Raw genomic sequence first — 21,608 nt, 5'->3', positions numbered from 1 at the left:
GATTTCTTTGTTCTTGAAGAAATGAAGCTGATGAGCATCGGCTCGAAGCAACTGATACAAGCAACGCTTTCTGAAGATCGGCAGATACACCTCTTCTGATGAGTGATATAATGTAGTTCATGAATAGTGCATCACATGGTAATGCGATAGGGCCATCACTTGGAAGTCCAAACTCTTCTTCAGACATGTGCAATAGTTCTCCGATTATCTCGTGTTGCAGATAAGCCAACGGAACTACAAATCGCTTTTGATCAGTTGTATAGACCACAAAATGCCCTTTGCCAACTATAGAAGATGATGTGCTACAGCTTTCTGCATCATTGTAACTTGATCTTGGTAAAGAAATCCTCTTCCTTTGCTTAGCTGCAAACTTCTGCCATCTCCTTGCCATTTTTATCAGTTTCTTAACACTGACCATATTGATTTCTTTGGAAGATAGGAAAGAAAAAAGAGTTGGTTCCTTTATAAAAGGTTTGAGTAATTGCTATCTGCTTGATGATCAAATTGGCTCATGGAAGCAGTTCATTTATAGTTGAGGCTAGAGATTGCATTTGAATTGTAGCTAAAGTTGTCAACCTGAGTTAGGTAGGCAAGGCAGAATCATGTGCTGCTGTTGAATATGGGACCTAATGAATTGTGGATATGGCTGGTTGTCTAGTTCTGCAATTGAAGAAAAGAAGTTAATGCATTTCTTCCCTTTTTATGTGCATAATAACAACATATGGGCTAAGCTAAAGTAGAATTTAAAAATAAAAATATCGCAGACATATTGAAAGGGACTAGAAAAGAGTGAGTCATATAGTTTTTCTTTGTTATTGAATTGATGAAAATAGCAGACAAGTTCATTTCATTGGATTATGAGAATTTTGTTGTTATTCCACAAATATGGCATTTTTTTCTAAGTGCTTGTCAAAGAGTTAGAAGGCAATGGCATGTGATATTTCATGTCATGTTATCTTTCTTTCTCTTGTGGTATTTCTGTTGCTTAAAAAAACATCGCAGACATATCGAAAGGGACTAGAAAAGAATGAGTCATATAATTTTTCTTTCTTATTTTCATTTAATTGGAATATGGTATAAAATTCTATGTGCTTGTCTAAGAGTTAGAAGGCGGTGGCATGTGATATTTCATGTCATGTTATCTTTCTTTCTCTTCTGGCATTCTTTGTCACCTCACCTCTAAACTTATGGGTGTTATTTTAAGGGTGTCTTTTTCTGCTCCAAATCATAAGAAGCAGTAGGGCCTAGTGGTGGTGTTCAACAAAATTTATGGTCTAAGTCATTTGACAATAACAGAGTTGGCAAAACCATGTGACATTGTCTCTCCCCAGTAGCCACCAATTTCTCTTAACCACTAAACATTGGATATGAAACTAGTCATAAACGTATATATAATCAGACAAAGCATTTGAGCAAAACACAAGTACCCTGACATTCAAAAAACTTTCATTTTTGTGCAATTATCAAAGTTCTTGTTCTTTATTTTCCTTCATTATTTACAGTTACATCATATTCATTGAAACTATGGGTATCAAAATGACTCCATTTATTCAGGCTAGTCGAATCCTAAGGAGGACTTCAACAACTGGAGGTGTTCCAAAAGGACATTGTGCAGTATATGTAGGAGAGAGCCAAAAGAAGAGATTCGTCGTGCCAATATCATACCTGAGCCAGCCTTTATTTCAAGACATGTTAGCTCAAGCTGAGGAAGAGTTTGGATTTGATCATTCAATGGGCGGTCTCACAATACCTTGCAAAGAGGATGTGTTCATTGATCTCACCTCCCGCTTGAGGAGATTATGAGTAGAACCATGGTGCAAATTCTTCTGCCCATGAAATTTTGTAAATAAATAGTTTTACAAATGAGAAAGATGAGAGAGAGTAGAGATGTCACTTCCATTTAAGTGGGACTTGACAATGAGGGAAAAAATTCCTTGTTTTTTCTTAACCATTTTGTATAGTAGTACTAGAAAACAAGGATTTTCTGCTTGTAAAGTTAGTTAAAATGACTAACCTTCTGTCAAATGGATATAGCCAGTTTTTATATAAGCAAATTTTTTCAAGTCACTTGATTAGAAGACTCAATACTTTTATATGTTCATGTTTCCTAATTCAGTAGACTGATGTGCCTGACATTTTGCACAATTATGCTGCTGACTCTATTGACACCAGCAATTAAGTACTACTATCACTATTTACAGCTCTCCGACCTACTTTGTGTGGTTGTATGATAAAATTCTTAAATTTACATTCTCCAGATCTCCAGATATATAATACAAACTATAACTGATTTAATGAGCCATTCGCAGTTTCACAGTCTGAATTTGTTCATACTTACTGTCATGGGCTGCTTTCCAGACATGCCCCATGACCCCTTGGCCGCGCCCCATGGCGGCCTAGCAAGCCTCACAATGCCTAGCGCCATGGTCGGCCCCGTGGTCTTGGCTGCGCCAAGTGACAAGCGCGCATGTGCCTCTGTCGCCCCACCGATGCCTCTCGCCAGCGCCCAAGGGCTGGCCATTGACAACAGCGCCGCGCGCCCTGACAATGCCGCGCGCGCAGATCCTGATGCCTCGCCAGCGCCCAGCTGCAGGCCCATTCCAACAGCGCCTCGCGCACAGACCCTGATGCCAAGCACCAGTGCCCAGCCTCAGGCCAGCACATCAAGTGTCGCGCGCGCCCACAGCAACGCGCGCGCAGACCTGCAAGACAAAGATGCTGCCATCGGACTTAGTTTTTCCTTGTAATAATCTAAGTCCTTTTCATTGTAATCATAGACTAGTTTTCATCATTTTCATTTCAGTGTGCTTCTACAGCTTTATTAGGACTAGTCTTGTAATGTTGGTTTATTTTTTTTAAGCATTATTAAGGGGGACCAAACAATCAAACATTTCAATCAGCATTTTCTGGTGTCTCTCCCCCTCGACACCACATCATTGTAATCATCATTTTCATTCAGCAATAAAATCATCATCATCATTCAAAACTCAATTCTCTCTCTCAAGCTTCCGCAATTGCCCACGACATTGGTTTTCCCGCACGGCACTGACAATCTAGTCTAGCGTGCGGCGAGGACCTCATTGGCGGACAGCAACCGCACTGACATCGGTTGCTTAGCCTTACGTTGCCCTTCCAAAGATCATCAGGAAGGCGTTGCGTAACAGTTGGTATCAGAGCCTAGGCTCGACATCGGACGAGGGAAAACATTTGCCATCATCACCATTTCTGACCATGGTGAATCATGGGGAGCGTCTAGCATCCCTAGAAGAGACGGTTGACCGATTACGACCCATCGTAGAAACGGTGCCTGATCAAAGCAACAACCTAGTGCAAAGGTTGGACGACCTGGACCGCCGAATGCGGCAGGCCGAAAATGACATTGCAAACATCAGTCGTGACTCCGACGAGGACCGACAAACGGCAGCCATTGAAACTGCCAACATCCATGGCAAATTTGAGGACCTCCAACAGGAGCGTGCCGACGATTTAGCCCATCAGCAACATGAGGCAGACAGACTAACTGCCATGCAGCAAACCATAAACGACTTGACTGACAAGCTCAACGTTGTCAATGCTGCCTTACAGAGCCTACTTCGGGAAGGCGATCATCACATCAGGGGTGCAGCAAACCTCACCCCCATTCCACAAAAGCTTAAGATACCGGAGCCAAAGCCATACGACGGATCTCGGGATGCTAAAGAAGTGGAAAACTTCATCTTCGACATCGAACAATACTTCGATGCCGTGGGCCATTTGGAGGAATCCAAAAAGGTAGCGACTGCTGCCATGTATCTTCAGGGCGATGCCAAACTTTGGTGGCGGGTCAAACACGAAGCCATCAAGGCCGGTGAAGATACTCTTCAGACATGGGACGAATTGAAGGTAGCCATACGCCTGCAGTTCTTTCCCGAAAATGTGGAATACAATGCAAGGAGAAAGCTACGGGACCTCCGCCACACCAGATCAGTGAGGGAGTACGTGCGCGAATTCTCCGCACTCATGCTAAACATACGCGACATGGGGGACAAAGACAAACTCTTCGCATTCATAGAAGGTTTGAAACCTCATGCCCGTATGGAACTACAGCGACAACGGGTAGACACCCTGCCCAAGGCCATTCAAGCTGCAGAATGCCTTGGCGATTATCATTTGGGAACTCAGAACGACAGGCCCCAGCCGTCTGTCCGAGGAGGATCCAACGGGCACCATCCCAGCAATGGTGGCCCAAGCAAAAGTGGGGGAGATCGGAGTGCATCCAAAACTAAGACTCCTCCCTCCAACAGCAACAGTGCTGCATCCATCAACAACAATCAGGGGAGAAAGCCTCCCTCAGAATGCCGTCATTGCGGCGGGGCACATTGGAACAATGAATGCCCAAACATCAAGGTCAATGCTCATCAGACGGTCGAGGATGAGTTAGACACATCAGACTCATCAGACGACGACCAGGTAGGCGCCTTCAATGCAATTGTTGGCTCTATCCCTCATGCCTTAGCGGGGACCAGTGCATGTCCTCCTAAGAAAACATCAGTCCCGATCACCAGGAAAGGGAAAGAAAAGATGGACGAAGGACCTCCTAAGCAAGCGAGGACCCTAATGTTCGTCGAATTGAAAGTGAACGGCAAGCCCCTTCACGCATTGATAGACACGGGTGCCACCCATAACTACTTGTCATCAACGCAAGTAGAGCGCCTAGGTCTTGTGGTACAAAAGAGCAAAGGCCGCGTCAAGGCTATCAACTCACCACCTCAGACATTGGGTGGAACAGCTACAAATGTCCCAGTGAAACTTGGCCCATACAAAGGAAGCATCGACCTGCGCATCGCAATCATAGATGACTTCGACATCATAGTGGGTTTAGAGTTCATGAGGCAAACCAACACCATTCCGGTACCATTTGCCAACATGCTCCTGATGATGGGAGAAAAAGGGGCCAAGCCCTGCACCATACCATGCTTCCCCATAAAGATGGCCGCTGAAAACATCTCGGCCATGCAGTTGGAGAAAGTAGTCAACAGACATGAACCTCAGGTTCAGGCTACCCTTCGCAGCAACAATCAGTCATCATGTCATCGGCCTCAAAAGACTGGTGACGCTCATCATCGTGTGAAGACTTGTCAGCCATGCCACAAGGACAAGTCGGATCACTCATCACAGCCGGGACCCTCGCAGCCATTACATGTCCCTCAGAGACCATGGGAAAGTGTTTCCCTCAGATTCATCATGGGATTGCCCCAAGTCGGCAATCTTGCATCCATCATGGTTGTCATAGATCAGTTCTCAGACTATGCAACTTTCATAGCAGCCCCGCAAAACATCTCAGCAGAAGATACAGCTCGACTCTTCTTCTCGCACATTGTCAAACATTGGGGCCTGCCCAAGAACATTGTTAGTAGGCGCGACTCACGCTTCACTAGCAACTTTTGGACCCACCTCTTCAGGTGCTTTGGGTCAACATTGAGTCACAACACATCCATCCATCCACCATCGGATGGCCAGACAGACCGGTTCGATGACATGCTGGAGGAATATCTCCGCAACTTCGCAACCGGATCACAAAAGCATTGGGTGAAGCTCCTGGGTGCTGCTCAACTGTGTTTCAATTCTCAAAAGAGCCATCATACAAACAAAAGCCCTTTTGAAATTGTTACCGGACAGCAACCGCTTCTCCCGCAGACGGTGAATGCATCAACCATGCCGAAATCTCCTCGAGCTGCCAACTTCTCGAGCGAATGGGAGCGCAACATGGAGATAGTGCGGAGCTATCTCACAAGGGCCCAAGAGCGGGCAAAAAGGTTCACCGAACAACAGCGTTGCTTTTCCCAACATCAACCAGGGGACAAAGTAATGCTACGCATCCCAAAGCAGTACTTGTTTGCAGAAAGGACCCATGACCCTCGGCTGCAACAAAAATACATCGGGCCCCTGCCCATTGAAAAACGCATTGGGAAGTCCACATACCAGGTCAAAACTCCATCCTGGTGGAAGATCCATCCAGTCTTCCATGTCAGCCGCATGAAATCATTGCTTCGCTACAACAGCAAGCTCACAGAACAGAGGGGCGCAGACCTCCCATCCAACAACCATCAGAATCATCATCATCATCATCATCATCATAAGGCTCCGAGGACGGCGCCAACTCAGGTGGGGGAGAATGTCATGGGCTGCTTTCCAGACATGCCCCATGACCCCTTGGCCGCGCCCCATGGCGGCCTAGCAAGCCTCACAATGCCTAGCGCCATGGTCGGCCCCGTGGTCTTGGCTGCGCCAAGTGACAAGCGCGCATGTGCCTCTGTCGCCCCACCGATGCCTCTCGCCAGCGCCCAAGGGCTGGCCATTGACAACAGCGCCGCGCGCCCTGACAATGCCGCGCGCGCAGATCCTGATGCCTCGCCAGCGCCCAGCTGCAGGCCCATTCCAACAGCGCCTCGCGCACAGACCCTGATGCCAAGCACCAGTGCCCAGCCTCAGGCCAGCACATCAAGTGTCGCGCGCGCCCACAGCAACGCGCGCGCAGACCTGCAAGACAAAGATGCTGCCATCGGACTTAGTTTTTCCTTGTAATAATCTAAGTCCTTTTCATTGTAATCATAGACTAGTTTTCATCATTTTCATTTCAGTGTGCTTCTACAGCTTTATTAGGACTAGTCTTGTAATGTTGGTTTATTTTTTTTAAGCATTATTAAGGGGGACCAAACAATCAAACATTTCAATCAGCATTTTCTGGTGTCTCTCCCCCTCGACACCACATCATTGTAATCATCATTTTCATTCAGCAATAAAATCATCATCATCATTCAAAACTCAATTCTCTCTCTCAAGCTTCCGCAATTGCCCACGACATTGGTTTTCCCGCACGGCACTGACAATCTAGTCTAGCGTGCGGCGAGGACCTCATTGGCGGACAGCAACCGCACTGACATCGGTTGCTTAGCCTTACGTTGCCCTTCCAAAGATCATCAGGAAGGCGTTGCGTAACATTACACATGCATGGCTTAATCTTTGAGAAATGAGAAAGATGAGAGAGAGTAGAGATGTCACTTCCATTTAAGTGGGACTTGACAATGAGGGAAAAAATTCCTTGTTTTTTCTTAACCATTTTGTATAGTAGTACTAGAAAACAAGGATTTTCTGCTTGTAAAGTTAGTTAAAATGACTAACCTTCTGTCAAATGGATATAGCCAGTTTTTATATAAGCAAATTTTTTCAAGTCACTTGATTAGAAGACTCAATACTTTTATATGTTCATGTTTCCTAATTCAGTAGACTGATGTGCCTGACATTTTGCACAATTATGCTGCTGACTCTATTGACACCAGCAATTAAGTACTACTATCACTATTTACAGCTCTCCGACCTACTTTGTGTGGTTGTATGATAAAATTCTTAAATTTACATTCTCCAGATCTCCAGATATATAATAAAACTGAACATGCTTCTGAGCAGATGAACTCCACATCTTGTCTAGTGGTAGCGAAAACGAGGTATTAAATCACATGATTGTGAGTGCAGTGTGAGAAAAGGGCATGTTCAGCTTAGTTTCTTGAATTGAATATCTGGAAGCTAGGGGAAGTGCAGAATTTGATGCTTTAAGCTAATTGAAAATACACATGTAAATATCTTTGATATATTTGTGACCATGTCACCATCTCGTAATTGTTGGGCTCTGTTATTTTGGCCTTAGGAAAACTTGTAGGATCCATTTGTATATTTAGATATGAATCATGAATGACCTGTTACTAGAAATAAGAACTGAAGTGGTAGCCCGGTTAGTGCCCTATAGGAGGAATCACTGAGCTTTATCATTACACTCTAAAATGGTTGCTGTAATTTGCAGCTTCCTTTTCAATATAGATTGATCCAGTATGAAATTAACCGGAAAGAAAGCCCGCAAGAGGAACACTCCATGGTCGTTTGGTTACCGGGATAAGATTATTAATCCCATGTTTGGTTGGGGGTATTAGCTAATACTGGTATAAATTTTATACCAAAATGGTGGTATTAGTTATCCCATATAGATAATCCCTTGCGTTGGTGGGATCATATGTCTGTAAATGTAAGTTTCAATGGACAAAGTTGATTGCCTGCAATAAAATAATAGTGCTACTCCAAGATGAGAATGTTAAAGCTTCTCAATTGTCAAATTGCAAAGGAGTTATAGATCTGGTTAATTTCAAGGTAAAGCTCTATTCCATCTGTAATAATACAAGCTCTCAGTTGCCTATTTTTTACTGCTATACAATCAATTTTGAGCTGTCATTTACAAAAAGAGTCTCTCATGACTCAATAAACAAGAATATGTTGATTTCCACTTTCTTGGTGAATAGAAGAAGTTGAACAGCAACATGATGGAATTGAGAGGAGCAATGTTTTGAGAAGATCTCCAACGGCTATGCCTTTCTTGATTAGTGAAATGATGTAGTCCATAAACGCCGAATCACAGGGTAATGTAATAGGACCACCACTTGGTAGTCCAAACTCTTCTTCGGACATGCTTAAAAGTTGCATAATGACCTCGTTTTCAAGATAAGCCAAAGGAATAACGAAGCGCCTTTGATCAATTGTATAGACTACAAAATGGCCTTTTCCGGCAATAGAGGATGAAGATGTACTACCACTGTCTGCATCACTACCATTTCTTGGAAGTGAAATCCTCTTCCTCTGCTTGATCGCGAACTTTTGCCATTTCCTTGCCATTTTGATGAGCTTCTTAGTACTGAGCATTGTCTTTCTTTCCATTTTTCTTTTTCTTGAAATTTAGGAAGCAAGAAAGTAAACAAGCAATTTAGAAACTTTTGATGGCTGAATAGATAATGCTTTTACTTGAGGATGAAAAAGGTCCATAGAAAAGGGGGTTATATAACAAGAGGTTGTAAACAAGCTTTGAGTTGGAGCTGAAGTTTTGCTACTAACAACCAAAGGCAAAGCCATGTGCTGATGCCTGTTGGCTATGTTGATATGGGGCCTTAAATTTGTGGATGAAGCTAAGTTTCTTCTATTCTTTACTTTGATCGACAACCGGGGCCTATTAGTAATGATATCAGCTCATACTTGGTTACTTCTCACTAATGCCAATAATTTGAAACCATTAGATGAGCAATTGCACGTTAGAAGCAAAACCATGTGCTTCTCCCTTCTTGGTCATGTAGATAGGGGACCTCTGAATTGTCATCTTGTCTATTTGTGCTGTAAAAACAAATGCATTAAAGCTGAGTTTTAGAGGAGGGACTCTGTAGGAATAGTTTAGGTTAATGGGATTATGAGAAACCATGTTAGCCCAAAATTCTAAGTGCTTGTCAAGGAGTTAGAAGGCAATACCATGTGATACTTAGTCATAAACTTCATCCACTCTTGTGAATTTTAAGGGTGTCTTCTGTTCCAAATCATGAGAAGCAGTGGGGCCTAATGTTGTTGTTCAACAAATTTATGATCTAAGTTCTTTGACAATAACAGAGTAGGCAAACCAATATAAAACTTCATGTGCCGTTGTCTATCACTAGTTGAGTATGAAACTTGCCATTAACTTATATATACTCAGACAACAAAAGATTTGAGCAAAACACAAGTATCCAGATTACAAAAGAAAACTTCCATTTTCTGTACATTTCTCAAATTCTTGTTCTTTTTTTCCCTTCACCATTTAGAGTTACCAAATACTTCTTGAGACAATGGGTATTAAAATGACTCCATTTATTCAGGCTAATCGAATCCTAAGAAGGTCTTCAATATCTGGAGGTGTTCCAAAAGGACATTGCGCAGTATATGTAGGAGAGAGCCAGAAGAAGAGATTCGTCGTGCCAATATCATACTTGAGCCAGCCTTTATTTCAAGACTTGTTAGCTCAAGCTGAAGAAGAGTTTGGATTTGATCATCCAATGGGCGGTCTCACAATACCTATCAAAGAGGATGTGTTCGTTGATCTCACTTCCCGCTTGAGGAGACCATGAGTAGGACTGTGGTGCAAATTCTTTTGCCTATGAAATTTTGTAAAGGAGTAGGACCAGAGATGAGAAAGAGGAGATTGTAGAGTTCATTGTATAGTTCAGAACCACAAGAACTTTTGGATGGAACATTTCCCATGTAAAATTTATGACATAGACAGCTCTTATTGTTTCACAGTCTTACAGTTTTTCAGCTTTTAGATATTTAGTCTGCTTTATAGCCTGCTGTTTTTCATTCTTATTTCTTTCTATCAAACAAGTAAATGGACTTTAAGTGCTGAAAGAAATGTGTAAATAAGCGAGGAACGCGCCGGACTATTGGGGGGACATACTCGATGTGACCATTGCCTTTGTTAGGGGCTTGTCGCCCTGCTCATCGAGTTTTGACTTACAAGTATATGTTGGTTCTCTATTTTTTAACGTGTCTACACAACTTATGCAAAATCATGTATACGCCACTAGTCTAATCGTTCTTTTATATTTACTAAATTGGTCAACCTATCTCAATTTTCGCTTAGTCTTTTGATAGAAACACATTGAATTATAACTCATTGAGGTCTAATTTGACCAAATTACTAAATTTTGGTCCATCAAATTGTATATCCAAATGGTAATATGGGTAAAGTTGAATTTGTTGTATGCCAAATTTAGCTTTGGCATGGACAATTTCTAACCTCAAAATTTATGAATTTGAGTTCATTTCACTGTGTAACAAGATTATGAACTAGAATTGAGAATTTAGCTTAGGTTAATTAAAAAAAAAAAGTTAAAAAATCAATTAAAGTGAACCGGAGGGAGTAATATTTTCTTAATGAATTTAATTGCGGGATTCAATTGTATTTAATAGTAAGAATTTATTGGGGTTTCGGAAAATTGGTACAAAGGATATAATGCATATATCAAAATTGCTTCTTATTCCCAAAAGGAAAAAGTGACGATTTAGATTTCAAGTCATCAACATGGACGTTACAAAGGTAATTTTTGTTTTAATTAATTACAATAGTTGATTCTTCTATGTAAAGTTTTTGAGAAAAGTAATATTCCTTCACATTTATGGACCTATATTTGTTGTCACTTGCTATCTGCGCAAAGAAAAATAGGACCATAGTATTGCTTTTGATTAGTGCAACTGTTGTCTGTGACAAAGGAAATTACTGGAATATTACCCTTTAATAATTTACCCTAGTTGACTAGGTCCAATACCAATAATTTTATGGAGTAGACCCCATCTCATACAAACTTTTCCAATACCAATAATTCTCTATCTCTTCTAACATATAGTACTGTATAACTTTTTTGAAAATATCATCTACTATTCTCTTACCACAATGTAATTTTTTCACATACAATTTTCTTATTCTTTTTCATAGAATTAACATTAAGTTCGTGGCATCTTGTTTCAGGGGTTGGATATGTATTTGAACTTTAATTAATTATTGTAGTTGATTCTTTTATATCAAGCATTTGAGAAAAGTAAGATTCCCTCTGATTTATGACCTACATTTGTTGTCACTTCCTATTTGCACAAAGAAAAATAAGACCATAATACTGCTTTTGGTTAGTACAACTATTGTCGGTGAGACAAAAGAAATTGCTGGGATATTACCCTTCCTTTTCTTTGTAGCTTCATATATCAGCTTGTACTTTTAGTTGACCATTGTGTACATATTACAGTGGGATTTTAGTGCAGGGAGGTTTAGAGACAGACGAAGGATTTTATATATGTTTATGAGTTTCTATATCAATCTCAAATTAATATATAATAATAATCGATCTACGGATTAAGTTTCAAGTTAAATTTTTAATAAAAATATAGGGTTTAGACAAAAGTTATTAGATTCACATTAATCCATAATCATTACACTACATCCACCTGTGAGGGTGGGTGATTTTTTTAGGAATTTCCTATTTCCTTCTATTATAATTCTGTCACGATCCGGATTTTCCACCCTCGAAAATCGTAATGGCGCCTACTGATAGGAGCTAGGCAAGCCAATTTAATTCCCCTTTTCACAGTTCATAATAATAACATAAAACCTTGCATTTAAAATATTAAAGCGGAAGACTTAACATTAAAGAAACTGAATAAAAACTGCGGAAGTTAACACAATACACTACCCCAAAACCTGGTGTCACATAGCTCACGAACTTCTAAGAGTTTACTAATACAATGTTTAGAAAGAAATGACAAGAGTTTGTCCCGAAATACAAGGGATAACAGCTAAAACAGGATAAGGGAGACGCCGGGCCCGCGGACGCCTATAAGGCTACCTCGGTATGTCACTCTGGACTGAAGGCCTGCTCCCGATCTACTGCTGTTGTCCAAAGGCTGCTCCAACATCGTGATCTGTGCAAAAGAGCACAGAAGTGTAGCATCAGCACAACCGACCTCATGTGCTGGTAAGTGCCTGACCTAACCCCGACGAAGTAGTGACGAGGCTAGACCAGACTACCAAACAAACCTGTGCAGGTATATATACAAGTACAACAAAATAACGACGGAAAGTAAATAATTAAAGCTGGGAGGGGGAAACATGCTTATGGGGATGACAGTCGAAAAAACAGAATATCAGGAATAATAAAAGAAACTACGTCTGATTTCTTCTAACACGGAATATGGGTAAACAAACTACTTTCACTTGTTTCATTTTCCTCTTGTTGCAGACGTGCAATATGATCCTATTTCCTCATCTCACGTGGTAGGCGTACCACTCGCTCCCATTTCATAATATCATGTGGTAGGCGTACCACATGCTCCCATTTCATAATATCACGTGGTAGGCGTACCACACGCTCCCATTTCATAATATCGCGTGGTAGGCATACCACACGCTCGCATTTCATAATATCACATGGTAGGCGTACCACACGTTCCCATTTCATAACATCACGTGGTAGGCGTACCACATGCTCCCATTTCATTTCCAATACAATCTTTCGAAGAGAAAATCCCAATAAGGGAACAAAATAACACAACGATTTACCCGTCAAGGGTACAAATAATATAATGATCTCCTGGCAAGGGAACAAAATGTCAAATCAACTATCCCGGCAAGGGAGATCCAGCTATAACCAAACTCATTTAATTTCTACTTAACACCATTAATACCAATGCGCATTCATAATAATTACTTGTTCAGTTCTAAAGATTTCTAACCCAGTTCTCATAGGCATCAATGAAGAATACAACAATTTAACAATTTAGGACTCACGGTCATGCTAGACATCAGTGTATAGATACTCTTCACCATGCCTATACACCGTACTCGATAATTAGCAATTAGCAAACAAGACTCTACTCATATTTCCTCAAGCCAAAGTTAGACCGAACACTTACCTCAACTTCCACGGCTAAATCAATCCACAACGATCGCTTTCCCTCTCGAATTCGGCTCCATCTCAATCAAATCTATGAAATAATGACTTTATAATATCAATAATAGCTAAACAAGTCAAACCCAATGCCTGAATATAGATTCCCAACCTTTCTTCCAAAAATTCCAAAAATCGACCCCAGGCCCACTTGGTCAAAATACGGGGTTCGGACAAATTCATATCACCCATTCCTCCACGAGCCCGAATATAGAATTTATTTTCAAATTCGACCCCAAAACGAGGTCTAAATCAAAGAAAATTGAAAAACCCTAACTCTACCCAATTCCCCCAATTTCAACCCTAGATTACATGATTTGAGCCTAGGAATTTGATAAATGATGAAGGAAAATGAAGGAAACAAGTTAAACAATACTTACCCAAGAAGCTTTGGTAAAGAAGTGCTCTAAAAATCGCCTAGGGGCTGTGGAGAAGAAGAGTTCGTGTGTTTTTGGGTGAAAAATCCTGTCACTGTTCTGTTTTAAAACTTAAAAATCACTGGGCAAAATTGTCTTATGCGATCACGGACAAGGAGTGCGATCGCATAGAGTAGAGGGGGACAGTGCTCTGCGATCGCATAAGGAGAGTGCGATCGCATAAAGTAATTTGTAATGAAACTGGGCTAAAGCATTGCGATCGCGTAGAGATAATGCGTTCACATAGAACAAAAATAGGATTCTCAAAGTAAAACAATGCGATCGCGGGGGAGCTATGCGATCACATAGAGTAAATTTGAACCTCTGAAACTTGCACTATGCGATCGTGGTCAAGCAATGCGATCGCATAGCTCAAGGAACTGGCTACAGCAGACATCAGATTTTCTGCAACTCTAAGTTCAAAAACCACTCCGATACTCTTCTGAAACACTCCCGAGCCCTCGGGGCTCCTAAACAAATACACACTAACTCAACAACCTCGTACGAACTTAACCGTGCGATCAAATCGCCAAAATAACATCAAAAACGAGGAATCAACCTCAAAATCATCACTTTTTCATCAAACTTCATAAACTTTTAAATTTAGAACTTTGAGTCCGAAACACGTCAAACGACATCCGAATTCAACCAAACTCCATAGAAAGTGCTTAAACCACATATAAGATCTGTACCGGGCGCCAGAACCAAAATACGGGCCTGATACCAACAGTTTCTAATCCGTTTTCATTTCAAATTTCCATATTAATTTCAGAAAAACAATTTCTTTTAAAAATTCATTTCTCGGACTCGGGGCCTCGGATTTTGATTCCGGGCATACGCTCGAGTTTCATATTTTTCTACAGACCTTCCAGGACCGTCAAATTATGGGCCCGGGTCTGTTTACCCAAAATGTTGACCAAAGTCAACTTTAATCATATTAATATCAAAATTCATCATTTTTCACACAGAACTCATATTTAAGCTTTCTGGCTACGCGCCCGGATAGTGCATGCAAATCGAGGCAACTAAAAATGAGGTTTTCAAGGCTTCGAAAGCACGGAAAGAGAGAGAAAACATGTGATGACCCCTTTGGGTCGTCACATTCTCCACCTCTAAAATAATTGTTCGTCCTAGAACGGACAAAAGAAAGAAGTACCTGAGTCGGGAAATAGATGAGGATAACGGCTCCGCGTATCAGACTCGGACTCCCAGGTCGATGCCTCATGAGGCTGACCTCTCCACTGAACACACACTGAAGGAAAACTCTTCGACCTCAAATGTCGAACCTGCCAGTCTAGAATAACCACCGGCTCCTCCTCATAAGACAGATCCTTGTCCAATTGGACAGTGTTAAAATCTAAAACGTGGGCTGGATCGTCGTGATACCTTCGAAGCATGGACACATGAAAAATTGAATGCACGGCTGACAAGCTAGGCAGCAAGGCAAGTCTATAAGCCACCTCTCTCACACGATCAAGAATCTCAAATGGGCCAATGAACCTAGAGCTAAGTTTGCCCTTCTTATCAAATCTCATCACGCCCTTCATAGGTGACACTCGGAGAAATACTCGTTCACCAACCATGAAAGCCACATCTCGAACCTTACGATTTGCATAACTCTTCTGCCTGGACTGAGCTGTCTGAAGCCTATCCTGAATGATCTTGACCTTGTCCGAGGCTTCCTGAACTAAATTTGTGCCCAACAATCGAGCCTCTCCCGGCTCAAACCATCCAACTGGAGACCGACATTGCCTACCATACAATGCCTCATAAGGAGCCATCTGAATGTTGGATTGGTAGCTATTGTTGTAGGCAAACTACGCCAAAAGCAAGAACTGATCCCACGAACCTCCAAAGTCAATAACACAAGCTCGGAGCATACCCTCCAATATCTGAATAGTCCGCTCGGACTGTCCGTCCGTCTGAGGATGAAATGCTGTGCTCAAATCAACCTGGGTGCCCAACTCTCACTGAACTGCTGTCCAAAAGCGCGAGGTAAACTGCGTACCCCGGTCCGAAATAATAGATATCGGCACCCCATGAAGGCGAACAATCTTTCTACTGTAGATCTCAGCTAACCTCTCGGATGAATAAGTGGCTGCAACAGGAACAAAATGCGCTGACTTGGTCAGCCTATCAACAATGACCCAAATCGCATCAAACTTCTTCCGGGTCAATGGGAGTCTAGTAACAAAATCTATAGTAATCCTCTCCCACTTCCACTCGGGAAGCTCGATCCTCTGAAATAGTCCACCGGGCCTCTGATGCTCGTACTTAACCTGCTGACAGTTCAAACATCGAGCCACATATGCAACAATATATTTCTTTATTTTGCGCCACCAATAGTGCTGCCTCAGATCCTGATACATCTTCGCGGTGCCCGGGTGAATAGAATACCGAGAACTATGGGCCTCCGCTAAGATCAACTCTCAAATCCCATCAACATTGGGCATACAAACCCGCCCCTGCAATCTCAAGAAGACATCATCATCTAAGGTCACTTTCTTGGCACCTCCACACTGCACCGTGTCTCTCAGGACACACAAATGGGGATCATCAAACTGCCGATCACGGATACGCTCTAATAACGAAGAATGAGCGACCGTGCAAGCTAACACTCGGCTAGGCTCAGAAATATCCAACCTCACAAATCGATTGGCCAAGGCCTGAACATCCAAAGTAAGCGGTCTCTGGCTGACCGGAATATAAGCAAGACTACCCATGTTGGCGGACTTCCTACTCAATGCATCGGCCACCACATTGGCCTTCCCCGGGTGGTACAAGATAGTAACATCATAATATTTCAACAACTCCAACCACCCCCTCTGCCTCAAATTCAACTCTTTTTGCTTGAACAAGTACTGAAGACTCTTGTGATCAGTGTACCCCTCACACATCACACCATATTAATACCTCCAAATCTTCAAAGCATGAACAATGGCTGCCAACTCTAGATCATGAATCGGATAATTCTTCTCATGGATCTTCAAATGCCTCGAAGCATAGGCAATAACTCTGCCAACCTGCATCAATACTACACCAAGCCCAATACGGGAAGCATCACAATAGACTGTATAAGGCCCTGAACCTGTGGGCAAAACCAATACCAGTGTCGTAGTCAGAGCTGTCTTGAGCTTCTGAAAGTTCGCCTCACACTCATCTGACCATATGAACTGGGCACCCTTTTGGGTCAAACTGGTCATCGGGGCAGCAATAGACGAGAACCCCTCCACGAATCGACGATAGTAGCCTGCTAACCCCAAGAAACTCCGAATCTCTATAGTTTATGCTGGTCGAGGCCAGTTCTTGACTGCCTCAATCTTCTTTGGGTCCACCTGAATACCCTCTACAGATACAACGTGACCCAGAAATGCAATCAAACCCAACCAAAACTCACACTTCGAGAACTTAGTATATAACTGACTATCCTTCAAAGTCTGACGAACCACTCTGAGGTGCTGCTTGTGCTCCTCCTGGCCGCGGGAGTATATCATAATATCATCAATAAAGACTATCACGAACAAGTCCAAATAGGGCCTGAACACTCGATTCATCAACTCTATAAACGTCGTTGGGGCATTGGTCAACCCAAATAACAGGACCAAAAACTCATAATGCCCATACCTAGTGTGGAATGCTGTCTTAGGGACATCGGATGCCCTAATCCTCAACTGATGGTAGCTAGATCTCAAGTCTATCTTTGAAAACACCTTTGCACCCTGAAGCTGGTCGAACAAATCGTCAATTCTCAGCAGTGGATACTTGTTCTTTATCGTAACTTTGTTCAATTGCCGGTAATCAATGCACATCCTCATCGACCCATCCTTTTTCTTCACAAATAACACCGGCGCACCCCAAGGCGATACACTGGGTCTAATGTAACCCTTCTCAAGCAAATCCTACAACTGATCCTTTAACTCTTTCAACTCTGGCGGGGCCATGCGATACGGCGAAATAAAAATAGGCTGCGTGCCTGGAGCCAGGTCAATACCGAAATCAATATCCCTGTCGGGCGGCAAACCCGACAGGTCTGAGGGGAAAACCTCGGGGAACTCCCGAACAATAGGAACAGAATAAATAGAAGGGACCTCTGCGCTGGAGTCGCGAACATATGCCAAATAAGCTAAACACCCCTTCTCGACCATGCGTCGAGCCTTCACATATGATATAACACTGCGGGTGGCATGACTTGGGGTCCCTCTCCACTCCAAACGGGGCAAATCTGGTAATGTCAAGGTCACAGTCTTGGCGTGGCAATCCAAGATAGCATGATATAGGGACAACCAATCCATCCCTAATATGATGTCAAAATCCACCATATCTAAGAACAACAAGTCAACACGGGTCTCAAGACCCTCAAACACTACTACACAAGAACGATGAACTCGGTTGACCACTATGGAATCACCCACCGGTATAGATACATAAACAAGAATACTCAAAGCATCACTAGGCATGATCAAGTACGGTGCAAAATAGGACGACACATACAATAGCACTGAAGCATCCCTATCACAGACCAGAATAGTACCTGTAATAACTGCATCTTAAGACTCAGCCTCTGGCCTGGCTGGAAGAGCATAACACCGGGGCTGGGCCCCACCTCCTTGAACCACATCTCTGGGACGGTTGGCTACTGGCTGGCCTCTACCTCTAGCGGTCTGAGCTCCGCCTCTATGACCTCTACCTCCACCTCTATGACCTCTACCTCCACCTCTAGCTGGCTGGGCAGGCTGTGGAACCTTCGGTGCCTGAATCATAGCACGAGAACTCTGATGCTGAGAGCTGCCAGAAGCTCGAGGGCAATACCTGACAATGTGCCTCATATCGCCACACGTGAACAAGCCCTCGGCCGCTGGGAATAACGAAGTGGTGGTGCACTGATAGGTGCTGATGGTGCACTAAAAGACTGTTGATCAGGATAATACGGCTGAGAACCGCTACCATATAAAGTACCATGAGAGACCGGTAGAGCTAACTGAAAGGGCATAGGAGGATGTCCTCTACCATAAGATTCTCTACCTCCAGACAAGGTACCACTGAATCTGCTTGAGTGACGGGGCCTCTTATCCTACCCATGACCACCTCCCTATGACAGAGCCATCTCAACTCGACGGCCCGTATTGGCCGCCTCCTGAAAACTAATCTCACTCCCGGCACCCATGGCCATCTGGAGACGAATCGGCTGAATCAACCTATCAATAAACCTCCGCACTCTCTCTCTCTCTCGGTGGGGAGTATGACAATAGCTTGGTGAGCTAGATCAATGAACCGGTTCTCATACTGAGTGACTGTCATAGAGCCCTGCTGAAGGCGCTCAAATTGCCTGCGAAGAGCCTCTCGGTGAGTAACGAGGAGAAACTTCTCCAAGAACAACTCTGCAAACTGGTCCCAAGTCAGAGATGGCGACCCCGCTGGTTTGGCTAAACAATAGTCCCTCCACCAAGTCTTGGCAGATCCTGCTAGACGAAAGGTGGCAAAGTCGACCCCATTAGTCTCCACAATACCCATAGTCCGAAGAACCTCATGGTAGATGTATAAGAAATCCTGGGGGTCCACTGAAGAAGCTTCGCTGAATGTGGTAGTGAAGAGCTTGGTGAACCTATCCAGCCTCCACAAAGCATCTACGGACATAGCCGCTCCATCACCGGTCTGAGTCACAATACCCGACTGAACTGACACAGCTGGTTGAACCACTGGAACCTGAGCCTGAGCAGCTACCTGCTCCGGAGTACGTATAGCAAGAGTCTGAACCCCTCCTCCAGCCTGAGAGGTGGCTGGTGCTACTGGAAGCAAACCCGCTGGAGTGATGCTCTCCATAAGGCCTATCAATCTGACCAAAGTGTCCTAAAGAACTGGGGTGGCTATAAACCCCTCTGGGACCTGAGCTGGGCCCACCTGAGCTGCTAGAGCTGGAACCTACCCGTCATAATCAATCTAAGGATCCATCTTTGGGGCTGCTGCTCGGGGCTGAGCTCTGCCCCTGCCTCGGCCTTTGGCACAGCCTCGGCCTTGCCCTCTGCCCCTCGTAGGAGCTGCTGCTGGGGGCTCGGGCTGCTGTGCGGTAGAAGAGGAAGCACGTGTTCTCACCATCTGTGAAAGAACAGAGTAGAAAGACAATCAGTATTTGAGAAACTGAATCGCACGACAAAAAAGAACAAAAGTGAAGTTTTCCTAACTCTGTAGCCTATGGGGGATAAATACAGACGTCTCCGTATCGATCCCTCAGACTCTACCAATTTCGTCCGTGAGTTGTGAGACCCATGTAACCTAGTGCTCTGATATCAACTTGTCACAACCCGTATTTTCCACCCTTGGGAGTCGTGATGGTGCCTACTGATAGGATCTAGTCAAGCCAACTTAATTCCCCTTTTCACAGTTCATAATAATAACATAAAACCTTGCATTTAAAATATTAAAGCGGAAGACTTAACATTAAAGAAACTGAATAAAAACTATGGAAGTTAACACAATACGCTACCCCAAAACCTGGTGTCATATAGCTCACGATCTTCTAAGAGTTTACTAAATACAATGTTTAGAAAGAAATGACAAGAGTTTGTCCCGAAATACAAGGGATAACAACTAAAACAGGATAAGGGAGACACCGGGCCTGCGGACGCCTGCAAGGCTACCTCGGTATCTCACTCTGGATTGAAGGCCTGCTCCCGATCTACTGCTGATGTCCAAAGGCTGCTCCATCACTGTGATCTGTGCAAAAGAGCACAGAAGTGTAGCATTAGCACAACTGACCCCATGTGTTGGTAAGTGTCCGGTCTAACCCCGGCAAAGTAGTGACGAGGCTAGACCAGACTACCAAACAAACTTGTGCAGATATATATGCAAGTACAACGAAATAACAACGGAAAGTAAACAATTAAAGCTGGGAGGGGGAAACATGCTAATGGGGATGGCAGACGAAAAAACAGAATATCAGGAATAATAAAAGAAACTACGTCTGATTTCTTCTAACATGGAATATTGGTAAACAAACTACTTTCACTTGTTTCAATTTCCTCTTGTTGCAGGAGTGCAACACGATCCCATTTCCTCATCTCACGTGGTAGGCGTACCAATCGCTCCCATTTTATAATATCACGTGGTAGGCGTACCACACGCTCCCATTTCATAATATCACGTGGTAGGCGTACCACACGCTCCCATTTCATTTCCAATACAATCTTTCGAGAGAAAATCCCAATAAGGGAACAAAATAACACAACGATTTACCCGGCAAGGGTACAAATAATATAGTGATCTCCCGGCAAGGGAACAAAATGTCAAATCAACTATCCCGGCAAGGGAGATCCAGCTATAACCAAACTTATTCAATTTTTACTTAAAACCATTAGTACCGATGCATGTTCATAATAATTACTTGTTCAGTTCTAAAGATTTCTAACCCAGTTCTCATAGGTTTCAATTAAAAATACAACAATTTAGCAATTTAAGACTCACGGTCATGCTAGACATCAGTGTATAGATACTTGTCACCATGCCTATAAACCATACTCGACAATTAGCAATTAGAAAACAAGACTCTACTCCTATTCCCTCAAGCCAAAGTTAGACCGAACATTTACCTCAACTTCCACAGCTAAATCAATACACAACGATCGCTTTCCCTCTCGAATTTGGCTCCAACTCAATCAAATCTATGAAATAACGACTTTATAATATTAATAATAGCTAAACAAATCAAACCCAATGCATGATTATAGATTCCCAACCTTTCTTCCAAAAATTCCAAAAATCGACCCCGGGCTCGCTTGGTCGAAATACGAGGTTCGGACTAAATTCATATCACTCATTCCCCCACGAGCTCGAATATACAATTTGTTTTCAAATTCGACCCCAAAATGAGGTTTAAATCAAAGAA

The 21,608-nt window shown here is 43.0% G+C and overlaps 3 protein-coding genes across 3 annotated transcripts; 2 read left to right on the top strand and 1 right to left on the bottom strand.

The window, feature by feature from the left end:
- The first annotated feature begins 1,524 nt into the window (after nt 1–1,524).
- Nucleotides 1,525–1,803, top strand: LOC104218035 (auxin-responsive protein SAUR21-like). The gene has a single exon (XM_009768433.1). It carries the CDS (start codon nt 1,525–1,527, stop codon nt 1,801–1,803), a length of 279 nt encoding a protein of 92 aa, XP_009766735.1.
- Nucleotides 1,804–8,283: 6,480 nt separating this feature from the next.
- On the bottom strand, nt 8,284–8,739 carry LOC104218032 (auxin-responsive protein SAUR68-like). Its single transcript, XM_009768429.2, has one exon. The coding sequence runs from the start codon at nt 8,737–8,739 to the stop codon at nt 8,284–8,286; it is 456 nt and encodes a 151-aa protein (XP_009766731.1).
- A 929-nt stretch (nt 8,740–9,668) lies between these two features.
- LOC104218036 (auxin-responsive protein SAUR21-like) lies at nt 9,669–9,947 on the top strand. The gene has a single exon (XM_009768434.1). It carries the CDS (start codon nt 9,669–9,671, stop codon nt 9,945–9,947), a length of 279 nt encoding a protein of 92 aa, XP_009766736.1.
- The last annotated feature ends 11,661 nt before the right edge of the window (nt 9,948–21,608 follow it).

The sequence above is a fragment of the Nicotiana sylvestris genome, chromosome 5 (assembly GCF_000393655.2).
Source record: "Nicotiana sylvestris chromosome 5, ASM39365v2, whole genome shotgun sequence".
Lineage (NCBI taxonomy): Eukaryota > Viridiplantae > Streptophyta > Magnoliopsida > Solanales > Solanaceae > Nicotiana > Nicotiana sylvestris.
Note: the sequence above shows the minus strand (reverse complement) of the source record. Positions and strands in the feature narration are given on the sequence as shown.

Coding starts and splice junctions, on each gene's coding strand:
- LOC104218036 (XM_009768434.1), top strand. CDS start 9,669: ATGGGTATTAAAATGACTCCATTTATTCAGGCTAATCGAATCCTAAGA.
- LOC104218035 (XM_009768433.1), top strand. CDS start 1,525: ATGGGTATCAAAATGACTCCATTTATTCAGGCTAGTCGAATCCTAAGG.
- LOC104218032 (XM_009768429.2), bottom strand. CDS start 8,739: ATGGAAAGAAAGACAATGCTCAGTACTAAGAAGCTCATCAAAATGGCA.